Here is a 13,610-nt window from a genome sequence, read left to right as displayed (position 1 = left end):
AGCGCTGAAAGACAAAAAATTCAACACATCATTGAGGTATACTGTATTAGAAAGTACCACAGTGAGAGTTTGGATTTCCTGAAAGGCCACTGATTATAGTAGCAATTTGAACATACATTTGTGATGGGTATCTTGTTTTCTTATACAGAAATTAAGACTTTTGTGTCTTTGTATGTATATTTATATCTAAATTCATATTTATAGATATATTTTTCTTTGCATATTTGTGATCTGTCTGTAACTTTTGTTTGTATTCTTCTTCCACATTTACAAATTTATGTACCTTACTGGTGTCCGTTATAAACTGTGATTCGTGCCATGAGCTAAATAAATAAATTTGAGTTCTCTAAAATAATCAGATATGTAGGGCACATTAAATGGGCACAAATGAAGGTAAATTTTGATGAATGTTTCACTTATGGTGTATGTCAGACTCAAATGATGCAGGTACTCAGCTTGTACATGTACGTCTTTAACTGGAATGCTATAGTGGGCATATTTAAAAATGATACTTACACACCTCATAAAATACTCCTGTTGTTAACTGCTTTGCTTGAAATTTGTATTATTGGCTTCTGTCATTTCTTTCTGTATGGAATGTTTGTGAAATATTGTTACACTCAATATATAACATTCTTATTTGTGTTTATAGTTCTACAGTCAGGTGATACTTGATGTGTATATTCAGACTGAGTGGTACTGCTGGGCACAGATTAATTGAGATTGATTTCAGTATTAATCAGTTTAATTAAGAACGAACTTTATTTTAGTCTCCCCAAAGAAATTTACTCAGTGTTTATTATGGTGCACTTTCTGATAATCAATTTCTATTACAAATGTGCATATTTCCATGGGCTCCAGTGTCACATTAGGTATGTCTTCCTTGGACTGCCTGGTGGTTGATGGAGTACCCTCCTCATCAACCCATATCAGCCGTGTGTTGTCCTCCAGCCACTGGTTTCCACCCAGTGTTGTCTCTCTAATAGATGAGATACTGAATGGTGTGAATAAAGCCTGAAAGAGATGACAGTATGAGTCTCAAATTTGATGCAAGATGTTGAAGAAATGGAAGTTGCAGAATGATGCATCTGACAAAAATTGTAATACAAACAATGGGAAGTCCAGGATGGAACAACAATAATATGAAAAGGATAAATTGTTACTCGCCAAATAGAGGAGACATTGAGTCACAGACAAGCATAATAAAAAGACTGCTGTATGTATGCACAGATATATAGCAGTGTTTTCTTTGTGCCACTCAGTGTCTTCTCTACATGGTACATAGCCATCTATCATTTTCATATTGCTTTAAAACTTATATTACCATTGTGCTAGTTTCTTTGCTTTATGAAACATATGAATTTTTCTCTGTGTTTGAGTTGAAACACCTGGTTTTACCATAATTACATATCATATGATTTCATTCTGTCAGTAAAATAATATGAAGTAAGAATTATTAATTGCAGCAGAAGAGAGGAAGAGTTCTTTAAAGTACTACACCAAGACAGTCACAATACAAGACATAGAAATAATTTTCATGTAGATATCTTGTCCTTGTCTATGGTCCAGAGTGGAGTTATGTAGGCTATGGCCAAAGGTACTCAACAAACTCCCATCTGACATAAAGCAAGAACCTGAGAATTCTCACCAATTAAATAGAAAATTGCAAGCAAACCTTACTAACCACAGAGTCCAAAAATTATGTGGATGCCTGTATTCAAGGGTTAAAAATTCCTGTTACTTACACAGTAAATAACAACGTTCATTATAAATTTGCTTGACAATTAGTAGTGCATTGTAAACTAGCTTCTGATGTTACCGATCTAAGTAACTACTTCTTTTGAAAAATATTAATATTAAGCTACCAATTAGGAGATAAACAGCAGCTGTTCAATATAACTGAGTTAACATAAGCTTATGAAATTTGTTGTTAATAATCCAACCCAGAGAGGTTAAACTGGAAGCAACACATTGATGGACTGCTGAAACGTCTGAGTTCAGCTACGTATGCTATTAGGGTTATTGCAAATTTTGGTGATAAGAATCTCAGTAAATTAGCTTATCATGCCTGCTTGCATTCACTGCTTTCGTATGGCATCATATTCTGGGGTAATTCATCATCGAGTAGAAAAGTATTCATTGCTCAAAAACGTGTAATCAGAATAATTGCTGGAGCCCACCTATGGTCATCCTGCAGACATCTATTTAAGGATCTAGGGATCCTCACAGTATATATATTCACTTATGAAATTTGTTGTTAATAATCCAACCCAGTTCAAAAGTAATAGCAGTGTGCATAGCTATAACAGCAGGAGAAAGGATGATCTCCACTATGCAGGGTTAAATCTGACTTTGGCACAGAAAGGGGTAAATTATGCTGCCACAAAAGTCTTTGGTCACCTACCAAATAGCACCAAAAGCCTGACAGATAGCCAACTAACATTTAAATTAAAAATAAATTGAAAGAATTTCTAGATGACAACTCCTTCTACTCATTGGCTGAATTTTTAGATATAAATTAAGGGAAAAAAACTTAAACATTAGTGTCATGCAATATTTTGTGTAATGTAATATCTTGTACAGACATCTTTTATTAACCTGACACGTTCCACATCATTACGAATTGTCGTATTCATGATCTATGGAACAAGTATTAATCTATTCTAATCTTATTTAAAAATAACGGCTATTATTCTAAATTTTAAGTTACATTTAATTGCCATTTATAAAGGAATGAAACTTGGAGACAATATTACGGAAAGGGAAGAGGAAATGGGATAATGGTGAGATGGGGGAAGCCATACTGCAAGATGAATTTGACAGAGCACTGAAAGGTCTAATATAAGTCAAAACAAGACATCTTGAGTAGACAACATCACCTTAGAATTATTAAAACATTTGAGAGAATTAACCAAAATAAAAATGTTCTCCTTGGTATGTAGGATGTATGTGACAGGCCAAATGTCTTCAGCCTTCAAGAGAAATGTAATAATTGCAAAGACAAGAAAGTGAGTTGTTGACTTGTGTCAGTATTAGCAAACCATTAGTTTAATAAGCCAAGCGTGTAAAATACTAACAAATTATCTACAGAAGAATTAAACAACTACTCAAAGCTGATGTGGGAAAAAATCAATTTCATTTCTATAGAAATGTAAGAAAAGATAGGGGGAACTATTTCCCCTATGACTTACTTTAGAGTGTAGACTGAAGAATGCCAAACCTACATGTATTGATTCAGAAAAATCATTTGACAATATTGACAGGAAAACACTCTTAGAAATTCTGTAGTTATCAGGGATACAATTTGAGAAGTGGGATGTTATCAGTGTACACAGAAATCAGACAGTAGCTATAAGAGTCAAAGTGTATGAAAGGAGTCAGTAGTTGAAAAGAAGTGTGACAGGATTGTATTGATTGTAGCCTATCCCCCATGTTTTTCAATATGTTGATGGGGAAAGTTGTAAAGGAAACCAAGAAGAACTTTAAAAAAGAAATTAAAGTTCAGGTGAAGAAATAAAAATGTTACAGTTTGCTAATAACATTGTAATTCTATTAGAGATGACAAAGGACTGAGAAGATCAGGTGAATGAAGTGGATGTCTTGGAAAGAGATTATACAACAAACTTCAACACTATTAAAACGAAGATAACAGAGAGTAGCCAGTTAAACCAGGTGATGCTGTATATTAGATTAAGAAATGAGACTCTGATGGTAATATAGGAGTTTTGCTATTTGAGCAGCAAAATAATTAACCATTTCAGAAGTAAAGAGGATTTAAACTGCAGACTGGCAATAACAAGAAAACTTTTCTGAGTAAGAGAAACATGCTACCATTAAATATGAAGTTCAAGGTAGGAAGTGTTTTCTGAAAGTATTTGGAGCATAGCCATGTATGGAAGTGAAATATGGACAATAAATAAATTCAGGCAATAAGAGAATAGAATCTGTTGATATATGGTGCTTCAGAAGAAAAATGTAGGGTAGACTGGTAGTACATTTTGACTAACAGGAAAGATAATTTGATAGGTGAAACTTGAAGCATCAAGGAATACTTAATTTGGTGGTGATTGGAAGCTGAGGGGAGGCAGGAGGTGGTGAAAGGGGGGGGGGGGGGGGGTTACAGACGAAATACTGTGGTCTGACTACAATAAGAAAGTTCAAGTGGATGTAAGTTACTGTTTCTGAGGTAAAGAAAGTTGCACAGGACAGATTAGTACAGAGAGGTGCATCGAATCAGTCTTTGGATTAGAGATGACAACAACAACAACAAAAACAGAAAAATAATCTTAAGGAATGATAGGCTGTTGCTAATATGTTAATGCAATGTACAGATTAAGTTTCTGTAATATGGAACAAGTCGAGGATGTTTACAGTGCATTACTACTTGTAATGCAGCTTTACAGTGAACTATGTTAGCTACCATGTTGCTGACACAAATGTGCAATCCTTGATTCTATGAAATAAGATAATTTCTGGAAGAAGTGGCTAATGATATATGTTTTTAATTTTCTATTAAATTGATTGGACTTCTCAACTTCTTGCTTTAGATGGAAGCCTGTTGAGTGGATTTGTACCAGAGTACACAACTCCACACTGAAGCCTACTACTCCTACTACTACTACTACTGCTACTACTACTACTGGGCTGGCCACACAAACTGCAGTCAGTCTTTGACCTCACCCGTAACCCTCCTCCATTCCTTCAGCCCATGTATTCTTTTCCAGCTAGTCCTATTGTACTCATATCCTCTCTGCCATGGTTTTCACCTGTCTGCTGCCTCTGATGTCTTCTTCCATGACCGGACTGGTGATCTGGCCTTCTCTATGCATTACATGCTCATATCACTTCAGTCTTCTCTCTGTATTCACAGTCACAATGCCCCACAATTTGTACAACTCATGCAATTTGTGTTCTTTCCCCTCCCTCCAGTTGTGTCCATCGTTCATTGCTCCAGAAATCTGTCTCAGAACAGTATTCTCAAATGCCAGAAGTTTTCTCTCTACCTTTTGTGTTAAGAACCCAGGCCTATGCTTTGTAAAGGATGACAGGTTGTATTCCTGTCCTGTAGATCCTAATCTTCATGGATCTCAACAGGAACTGGGACTTGAGCAGTTTTCTGAGTGCAAACCTTTACCTGTTTCTTGCTTGAATTCTTGCCATTACTTCCTTGTCTGTCTCATTCCTTTCACTGAGTACTATTTCAAAATATTTGAACTCTTTTACCCTCTCAAAATATGAAAGTTATTTTTGTTTTAAATTGCGACTGCACAAATCGTGGTTGAATTGAAACTGATTTTTACTATGAGAAACAAAATCACTGAGAACGAGATCTCTGCAATATTCTTACTGCTCACTTGTCTTCAATAAACATTTTAACTACTTTATTAACGTCTTTAGGTGCACTGCCTCAAGAAATAATTCCATAAAACAACAGCAAATGGCCGTATTGAACATATGCAAAATAAGGCAACAGTCTTGTCTTTAGATCCACACAATGAAAGGTACTTCTAAGAGCAAAATATGGCAATCTGAGTGTCATTATTAGTTTGTCTATTTATTTGACCCATTTTAAGTTGTTGTTCAGTTGGACACATTTTACACTCAGTTACTTCATGACCTTGTGATTCTAAAGTGATCCTCTCCTTCACCAAGCAAAAGTGCATTTATGGTGTCAGGAGCAGTTGTGTTGCGTGACAATGCTGATAACAATTTGCATGATGAATGGTGGACACTGGATACAATGAATCATGCTTCTGTTGTTGATAGAGAATCAGAATGCTCATTCTTAATTCTTACTATTCTTAAGTAAAATAATTTTCTGTCATTCATAAATAAAATAATTTTCTATTGTTTGTTAATAAAGTTAGCTCCTATTTTGTATTATTGGCTTAGAATGTAATCACATTGTCATATTTTTGGCAAAATTGTAAATGAGACATAAAAGTAGGTTATTTTCATAATGAACGGATATCTCAGGCTATGCTACACGTCAATTATGGCAATTGTATTGTCGTGTTGAGTTTCATTGGCTTCATCATGCCACAAGCTAGTTGCCACATTCCAATATTATGTGGCCACAGCCTACACTACAGGTCATTCTGTCAGGATACCTAGTTGTCTTCCATTTGCTTTTATTGGGTTTGCCAATTCACAACCAAAGTACTACATTCCTACTTAATCTAGGCCTTTGATTTGGCTGCAGGTCAATCTGTCAGCACATATATTTTTTTCCATTCACCAAATAAATATAAAATAAAAAATTCATGGTAACTAGATGAATAAAAATTATTCTGGCATTCTCCACACCAAAAAGAAAAGCTATCAATTGATATTTTCTGCTGAAAGAAATCATCAGATTCAGCAAATCCAGTTGGATATATATAATATTACCTGATTGGATGCAACCAGTCTCAACTTAAGTATACAAGGCCTACTGATACTGTAAGTGCCCTGTAGCATCCCCCCCCCCCCCCCTCCCCCGGACTTCCACAACTTAAGTACGGCAGTGGCCTTAATGATCCTGTTACCAGATTGATAGGAATCCCTTTCCTCTGGCTGCAACAACAAAGACTTTATATGAAGAGTTACTGATTTCTTCTTTTATTGTCTCCCTAATATCAGTAATTACGAATCTTGTGTTATTGTAGTTACTCTGCTTGACATATGTTAAATGGAGGACCATTAAAATAAAATATTTTCACAGATGTATGCCTAAAGTTAAACCATTTGAGACTCCATTGATAATTTTTCCCCAGGCAGCAAATATTTTAATCCTTGCTGGATTGTCAACTGTAGTTTCTAACCTCTAAATTTACTGTAGCAGGCTGAGATAAATTTGTGTCTTCTTCATTTTCCAGTATGTGCTCCAAGCGTAGTAGCAATGAGTTATCTTTCCATGGTTCCAATGTTAATATCTTTATATTTTGTGGAAGTTCTTGTCTCAGACCTGAAAACTAGATGATAATACACAGTTAAGAATTACACAGGAATCATTTATCAAGTTAATAAAAAACACATTAAAAGTAGGTGTTCAAAAAGTAGGTAGTTATTGTCACCTCAAATGTTCCAAAAATACATAGTGATTGTTGAGTGCATTTTTAAGAGAAGTATGCAGCCGAGCCATATAAAGTTATCCCATTAAATGGTCCCATTAATCCAAGGGAAACAAGTGACTACATGAAAGATTAGTTTGTATTAATGTGTCCCTGAGAAATAAGTACTTTTCTATTTATTTTAAAATCTGATATGTGAGAAGCATATCCATAACATATTTTTTTGCATACAAACCTGAGTTTCATGTGAATTTGTCCATTCTGTGAAAGCAACATTGTCAGCATTACTGAGCAGAACCCAAGGGGACAGGAGTTTCTTCTGTGCCAGAAAACGTTCTTGACTTGCAAGACTCCATCCATCACCTCCTGTTATGTTGCCCATTAACAGCCAGTGCTTACCTCTGACAACTAAACCCTTGCCAAATGCTTGTTCTCGTAATGGTTCTGCAACTCCCATTCCATCATCATAGAGCAGTCTACGATGGATCTAAGGTTCATAATCAAAATGCAAAACGTAATTCTGAGATAAAGTTATAACTCAGTAAACAATTAAAATGCAATCTTATATAAAATGGCACACTGATTCCTACAGATTTTGTTTAATACTCATTTAAATATGAAACAAAATGAAAATATTCATCATAACCTGTAGTGTGGACACACTTGCCACACTTTCTTGGTTTTGACTGTGCTAATATAAAAAGGTTTACGAAAATTTTAATTGTTGCTGTTACAGTGCTGTAATGGAATTTGTGAAACAATATGTGAAAAGAGCTAAGAAGAAGTGCAATGTTAAATTCCACAAATAAGACTCCCTTCTACAAAGAATGCATAATTGAATTTTAATAGTGTAAGGAAAATATAGATTGCTACTTATTGTAAAGATGAAACATCAAGTTGCAGGCAGAATATGGTCTGAGATGTTGGAGTTGGTGGTCATGTGTGCTGATGTGTTGCTTGCTTGTGTGAATGAGTGGTATGTGTTTCTGGCAAAGGCTGTCTGTGGCCAGAAACTAATGCATAAGTGTCTTTTAATTGTGCCTTTCTGCAACTTCATGTGTCATCTTTATGGTAAGTATCAGTCTATATATTTCTTACATTGTTGATATTCCAACCTGGAGTTTCCATTGTTTAATTGAATTTTTCAATACTTTCATTGCAGAGATAGCTCTAAAAGCTAGGTAGAAACATTCCCGTATTTCATTACGTTTTTGAGGATGCAAATGTGAGTCATTTTCAAGCAATGCCTGAAGACTGAATGTTTAATCCATGTTAGGTTGGTCATCAGTAAGCACAAATGTGCATGGTTAAAATAGCAAATTCTTTCTATTTTTCAGACTATATAGTGAGGCTACAACTGTAACAGTAGCTGCAATGTAACAGTTTCATAGCTGGTACTCTATTGTCAAGTATTATCACAAAATTTCAATCTGATGTAAATGATTTTTAGTGAAAACCAGGAAGAGGAGGAAGCTTACAAGAGAAACAGAGATATAACCTTATTTAAGATGGGAAAGCAGAGAAATCTACAAAATTAAAATAATCCACCAGAATGTACAAGGCCTGAGCAATAAATATGTACAATAAGACGTGTTTGTAAATGAAACTATGCCTGATGTGCATTCTATTAGTGAACATTGGTTACCTGATGCCAAATTAGAACTTTTTAAACCTCTAAACGTGGTACTAGCTAATAAGTTTTGCAGATCTTCCATCAGAGGGTGTGTGTGTCAATGTATGTAAAAAGCAGATTTGATTTCAATTCTGTAAATGTAAGTAAATATTCATTAGATGGGGCTATTGAATTATATGCAGCACATATAAAGATACCAAGTGATAAAATTTATGTTATATATTTATATAGACTGCCAGATGGAAACTTTGAAGTTTTCTTAACAAAGTTTTGTGACATGATAGAGAATGTTTTTATATCACACCTGAATAAGTTAGTAATTATAGGAGATTTCAACATAAATGTATAGTCTAGTGTGTAACTTATCTGCTAAGTTACACACTAGACTATTCAAATATACTCAGCTTGAATATAATGTAAAATACCTGATAAACACTGCAACCAGTGAGACTGAAACATGCTAGTCTGCAACAGAGAACATAATCACTGGTATTCATCTTTATGGTCTTACATCTTCTGCTATTATAAGTGCTTTGTCAGACCACCATGCAGTAGAATTAGGAGTGAACATAAAAAAGGTTCCTACACACAGTCACCATAGATATGTTCAGATGAATACAGACCAAAATATAACTCATTTGAATAACATGCTAAGTAATGCTGATTGGAACAATATTCTAATGACACATTACAGTTATGGCAAATCCTCAAGTGAAGTATACTACATTCTCAACCCAGCCTACCCATTAATAAACAAGAGTCCAGTCACATGCTGTAATCCAAAACTGGATATCAAGTTCAGTCACTGAGGCTAGAGAGAAACTAAGATTGTATGAGTATGCTATGTGAAATGACTTCAAAGAAGGGTTCAGAATGTATCAGACATACTATACAGACCTCCTAATCTCTGAAGAAAGTATCAGAAGTGCTATGTAGACCTCCTAATCTCTGTAAATCAAGAACACTTTGAAAGAGTCATTCAAAATTCAAATAATATTTCCAAAACATCATGGTCACTAGTATACAGAGAAATTGGTAAATCCGGGAAACATACAACTGAAAATCACTTGCTGATAAATGGTGCAATAGAAACTGATCATAATAAGGTAGCAGATCTCTTTAACAATTACTTTGCTTTGTTGGCTCCAGCATAAACAATCAGCTTAAAAATCATAAATACAAATTCAGAGGAACACCAGTGTCAGGAAGTATATTTTGACACCAACAAGTGAAGAAAAAATAATTAAAATTGCATCACTTTTATCAGCAATAATCAAATTTCATATGGAAGATGGTCTATTTCAAGATGAGATGAAAATAGCTCGAGTTGTGCCTATTTTTAAAAAAGTAAACAGAAATCTAGTAGAAAACTTTCAACCCATATCTATTCTTCAAATAATATCCAAAATCTTTGAGAAAGTAACATACATAAGAATCTAGAAATTCCTGGAAAGCAAAAAAATGATTTCTAAGGGGCAGTATGGGTTTGTCAAGGGGTCATCCACCATTACACCAGCATCCAACTTGATCGAAAATGTCACTCAAGCAATAGACAATAAAGAACATGTATGTGGAATGTTTCTAGACTTACAGAAAACATTTGATTGTTTTGATATGATCATATTGCTTGACAAACAGTGGAACTATGGCATTCAAGGTGCAGTCCATAATTCAATTAGATAGTACAAGACAAATAGGAAGCAGGTTGTGTCTATTAGCGCTACTGAGGGAGCATACAAACCAAACACCACTGACATTAATTTTGGTATTCAACAGGGGTCAATATTAGGACCATTTACTTTTATTATTTATGATAATGATATTCTGTCTATAACAAACCACATTAATATGCAGCAGTCTAAGCCATTCACAGCTTGAAGTGGAATCCAATACTGCAGCAGGCATAATTCTGCAGTATTATAATGAAAACAAACTAAAATTAAATCCAAATAAATCTCTCTATATTGAATTTGATCTTGGAAGCCTAAAAAAGAATACTCAGCCAAATTTCTTGGCCTGATACTTGATGCAGAGTTACAACTGGTCTGATCATGTCAATGATTTTTGCAAAAAGCTGTCTACTACCATATATGCCCTAAGAAAACTGACACCTTTTTATAACATTACCACTCTGAGGCAAATGTATTTTGCGCTATTTGAATCCAATCTAAGCTATGAGAGAGAGGTATAGAGATCCAGCAGTAAAGGTAATATGAAAAGTGTGCTTATCCTACGGAAGAAGGCGATTAGAATTATGGGAAAGAAAGTCCTGCAGAAAGTTGTTTAACGAATTAAAATACTAACTATTCATAACCTAGATATAGTTAATATAGTCAATATGGCAGTAAACAGTAACAAAACGCTCAATAAAGAAATACACGATCACAACATTAGAGGTAGAGAGAGACCCCACAATATCTCTCGTAGAACAACACTTTATGAGAAAAACCCTCACTATGCTGGCATAAAAGTACTGAATTGCTTCCATCCTAAAGTCTAAAAACTTCCCATTACAGAACAAAAAAAGAAATTAAAATTATGGCTCCTAAACAATTCTGTGTAATCAATAGATAAAAAAATGTGTGTGAAATCTTATGGGACTTAACTACTATGGTCATCAGTCCCTAAGTTTACACACTACTTAACCTAAATTATCCTAAGGGCAAACACACACACCCATGCCCGAGGGAGGACTCGAACCTCCGACGGGACCAGCCGCACAGTCCGTGACTGCATCAATAGATGAGTTTCTAGATTTAGTACACTTGTATGATGGAAGACCATCTATCTACAGATATAAGAAACTCAGATCTTAGACTGTTCGACAAACTGTAAACATCTGAATCTCAGATCTGAAGACTGTGTCACAAACAGTAAATTTCTTAATTTATGTATTTCAATAGCAAATTGATTTATAAATGATTTATTGCAGCAAAATAGCCATTATAGTTATACATTAGATTACAATTATTTGAGAGTGAATTACAAGGATGTATTGAGTGTCTGCATAATTCTTAGTAGTAGATTACATTCAGTGCAGGTATTATAACAGATTATCATTTGAACCATGTATTGCATAGTCTCTAATTGATCTGGTCCTCTTGTTGCATATTTTTATATGGTATCTCTCACAAGACTGTCAACATAGTGTACACTTGCAAAGGTTTGATGGTTTGTGGTATGTTGTATTTGCACAAATTTCATGGTGGAATCCGTGTACTGCGAGTCTTGTAAGTATATGTCTCATCTCAAAATTTGCTGCTGTCCAAGTGCGGTCGATCATGGCCCCAGATCCATAGAATTCCGTTGGTACTTCCTCTCTTTTCTTGAGTAGTGATCTTAGTAGGTTCTCCGATGCTGTTGGGAAGTAAGAACCTTGTGCTTAAATCCTCTATGAGGAAAGATTCTCGGGCGGGAAGGTAGACTAATCTTGATCTTGTGGTTTTTGCTACCCCTAATGCTCTTTTGATATAGGTTGCTTTTACTCTTTCCAATGTTTCTAAGTTATTTTCATTGAGGTTTATCCATATGATTTCTATCCCATAAGCCAGTATCAGTATTATTTTTGATTTGAAGAGTGCCTTAGCTGTGTCTAGATTTAGTGTTCTGATGGAACTTATTTCGTTTATCGCTCTGATGGCTTGTGTCGCTTTCTCTGTTGTGTGTTTAGTGAAGCACTTTGCGGACGGCTGGAGTGTTATCCCTAGATATTTGTAATCTTTTGTGATAGATATTTGCTTTCCTTGTAGTGCAATTCTTGTCATTTTTGGAATTTCCCCACCTGGTCTGAATACCATCATTTCCGTCTTGTCGATGTTGATTACGAACTTCTGTTTTGTGCACCATTTTTCCACCTCTTCTATAGTCTCCTGTAGTTTCTTTAAGGTTTTTGAGCCTATCACAATGTCGTCTGCGTAGGCATATGCTTCGACATCTTCGTCTTGAGCGATTTCCATAATTTCCTTTGCTGCCAGAATGAACAGGAGCGGGCTTAGTGGGTTTCCTTGGAGTACTCCATTTGTTTGCCTTATAGGTTCAGACAGGTCGAGGTTGTCCGAGATCCTTATCTCATTCCATTCATTTATGGAGTTTATGATCCTTGTCCAGACGCTGTCTCTTCCCAAGGTTTCGTCAAGCATCCTTTTTACTAATGATCGATCAAGAAGGTCGAAGGCCTTTGTGAAATCTATGAATACAGCATAATATTTTTGCTTCTTATTGATGGTTTCCCATATGTTTCTTAAAAGCAGCTCCACTGCTGTGATAGTGGATCTTTTTTCCCTGAACCCGAATTGAGATTCTGGGAGGTGGTCTTCCAAAGTGTGTCTTATTCTTCCTGTGATTAGTTTTGTGAATACCTTAAAAGGGTTGTTTTCCAAGGCTCTTCCTCTGTATTTGTTTGTTTCCTTTGGGTCACCCTTCCCTTTGTACATTACCCTTACTATTGATTTTCTCCAGTGGCCTAGGATTTTTGCTGTTTCAATTCATTTGTTATAAAGTTTTTTCCAGGTTGGTGCTAGCAGATGGGCTGTGTCTTTAAGGTATTCGTTGTAAAGCATGTCCGGTCCCGTTGCTTTCTTCCTTTTTGTTGCTCAATGATGTTTCAGACCTCATTTGGAGTGAGTGGAGACCAGGCTGGCATCTCTTGCGGTGTGAGCTCTTGACTTGCTACCTGTGCTCCTTCTCTACCATCTTTGTTGAGAATGTCTTTGAAATGTCTCGTCCATTCTTCCATGCTTTTATGGAATTGCAACGAATGGGTCTCTCCTGGCTTCTTCAGCTCGTCTTCTTCCCTCTTCTTCCCTGTGTGCCATTCTCTTCTCCCTTGTTAGTGTTTTGTAGGATCTTCTTTTCTCAGCGTATGTTTGTAGTAGTGAGTAATTATCTGTGTACGTTTTATGTCGGTGTAAAGCTTGGAGTACTTC

General features: G+C 35.5%; 1 protein-coding gene across 1 annotated transcript in view; it reads right to left on the bottom strand.

The window, feature by feature from the left end:
- Positions 1-718: 718 nt before the first annotated feature.
- Positions 719-13,610, bottom strand: part of LOC126167300 (lysosomal alpha-mannosidase-like) — a 105,862-nt gene continuing 92,970 nt past the window's right edge. Inside the window, exons 15-17 of the mRNA XM_049920466.1 lie at positions 7,288-7,539; positions 6,804-6,953; positions 719-1,014 (exon numbers count right to left, since the gene is read on the bottom strand). Coding sequence (XP_049776423.1) covers positions 790-1,014; positions 6,804-6,953; positions 7,288-7,539 — 627 coding nt within the window. The 3' untranslated portion in view covers positions 719-789. The remainder of the gene's footprint in view (positions 1,015-6,803; positions 6,954-7,287; positions 7,540-13,610) is intronic.

Source organism: Schistocerca cancellata, chromosome 1 (assembly GCF_023864275.1).
Source record: "Schistocerca cancellata isolate TAMUIC-IGC-003103 chromosome 1, iqSchCanc2.1, whole genome shotgun sequence".
Taxonomy (NCBI): domain Eukaryota; kingdom Metazoa; phylum Arthropoda; class Insecta; order Orthoptera; family Acrididae; genus Schistocerca; species Schistocerca cancellata.
Note: the sequence above shows the minus strand (reverse complement) of the source record. Positions and strands in the feature narration are given on the sequence as shown.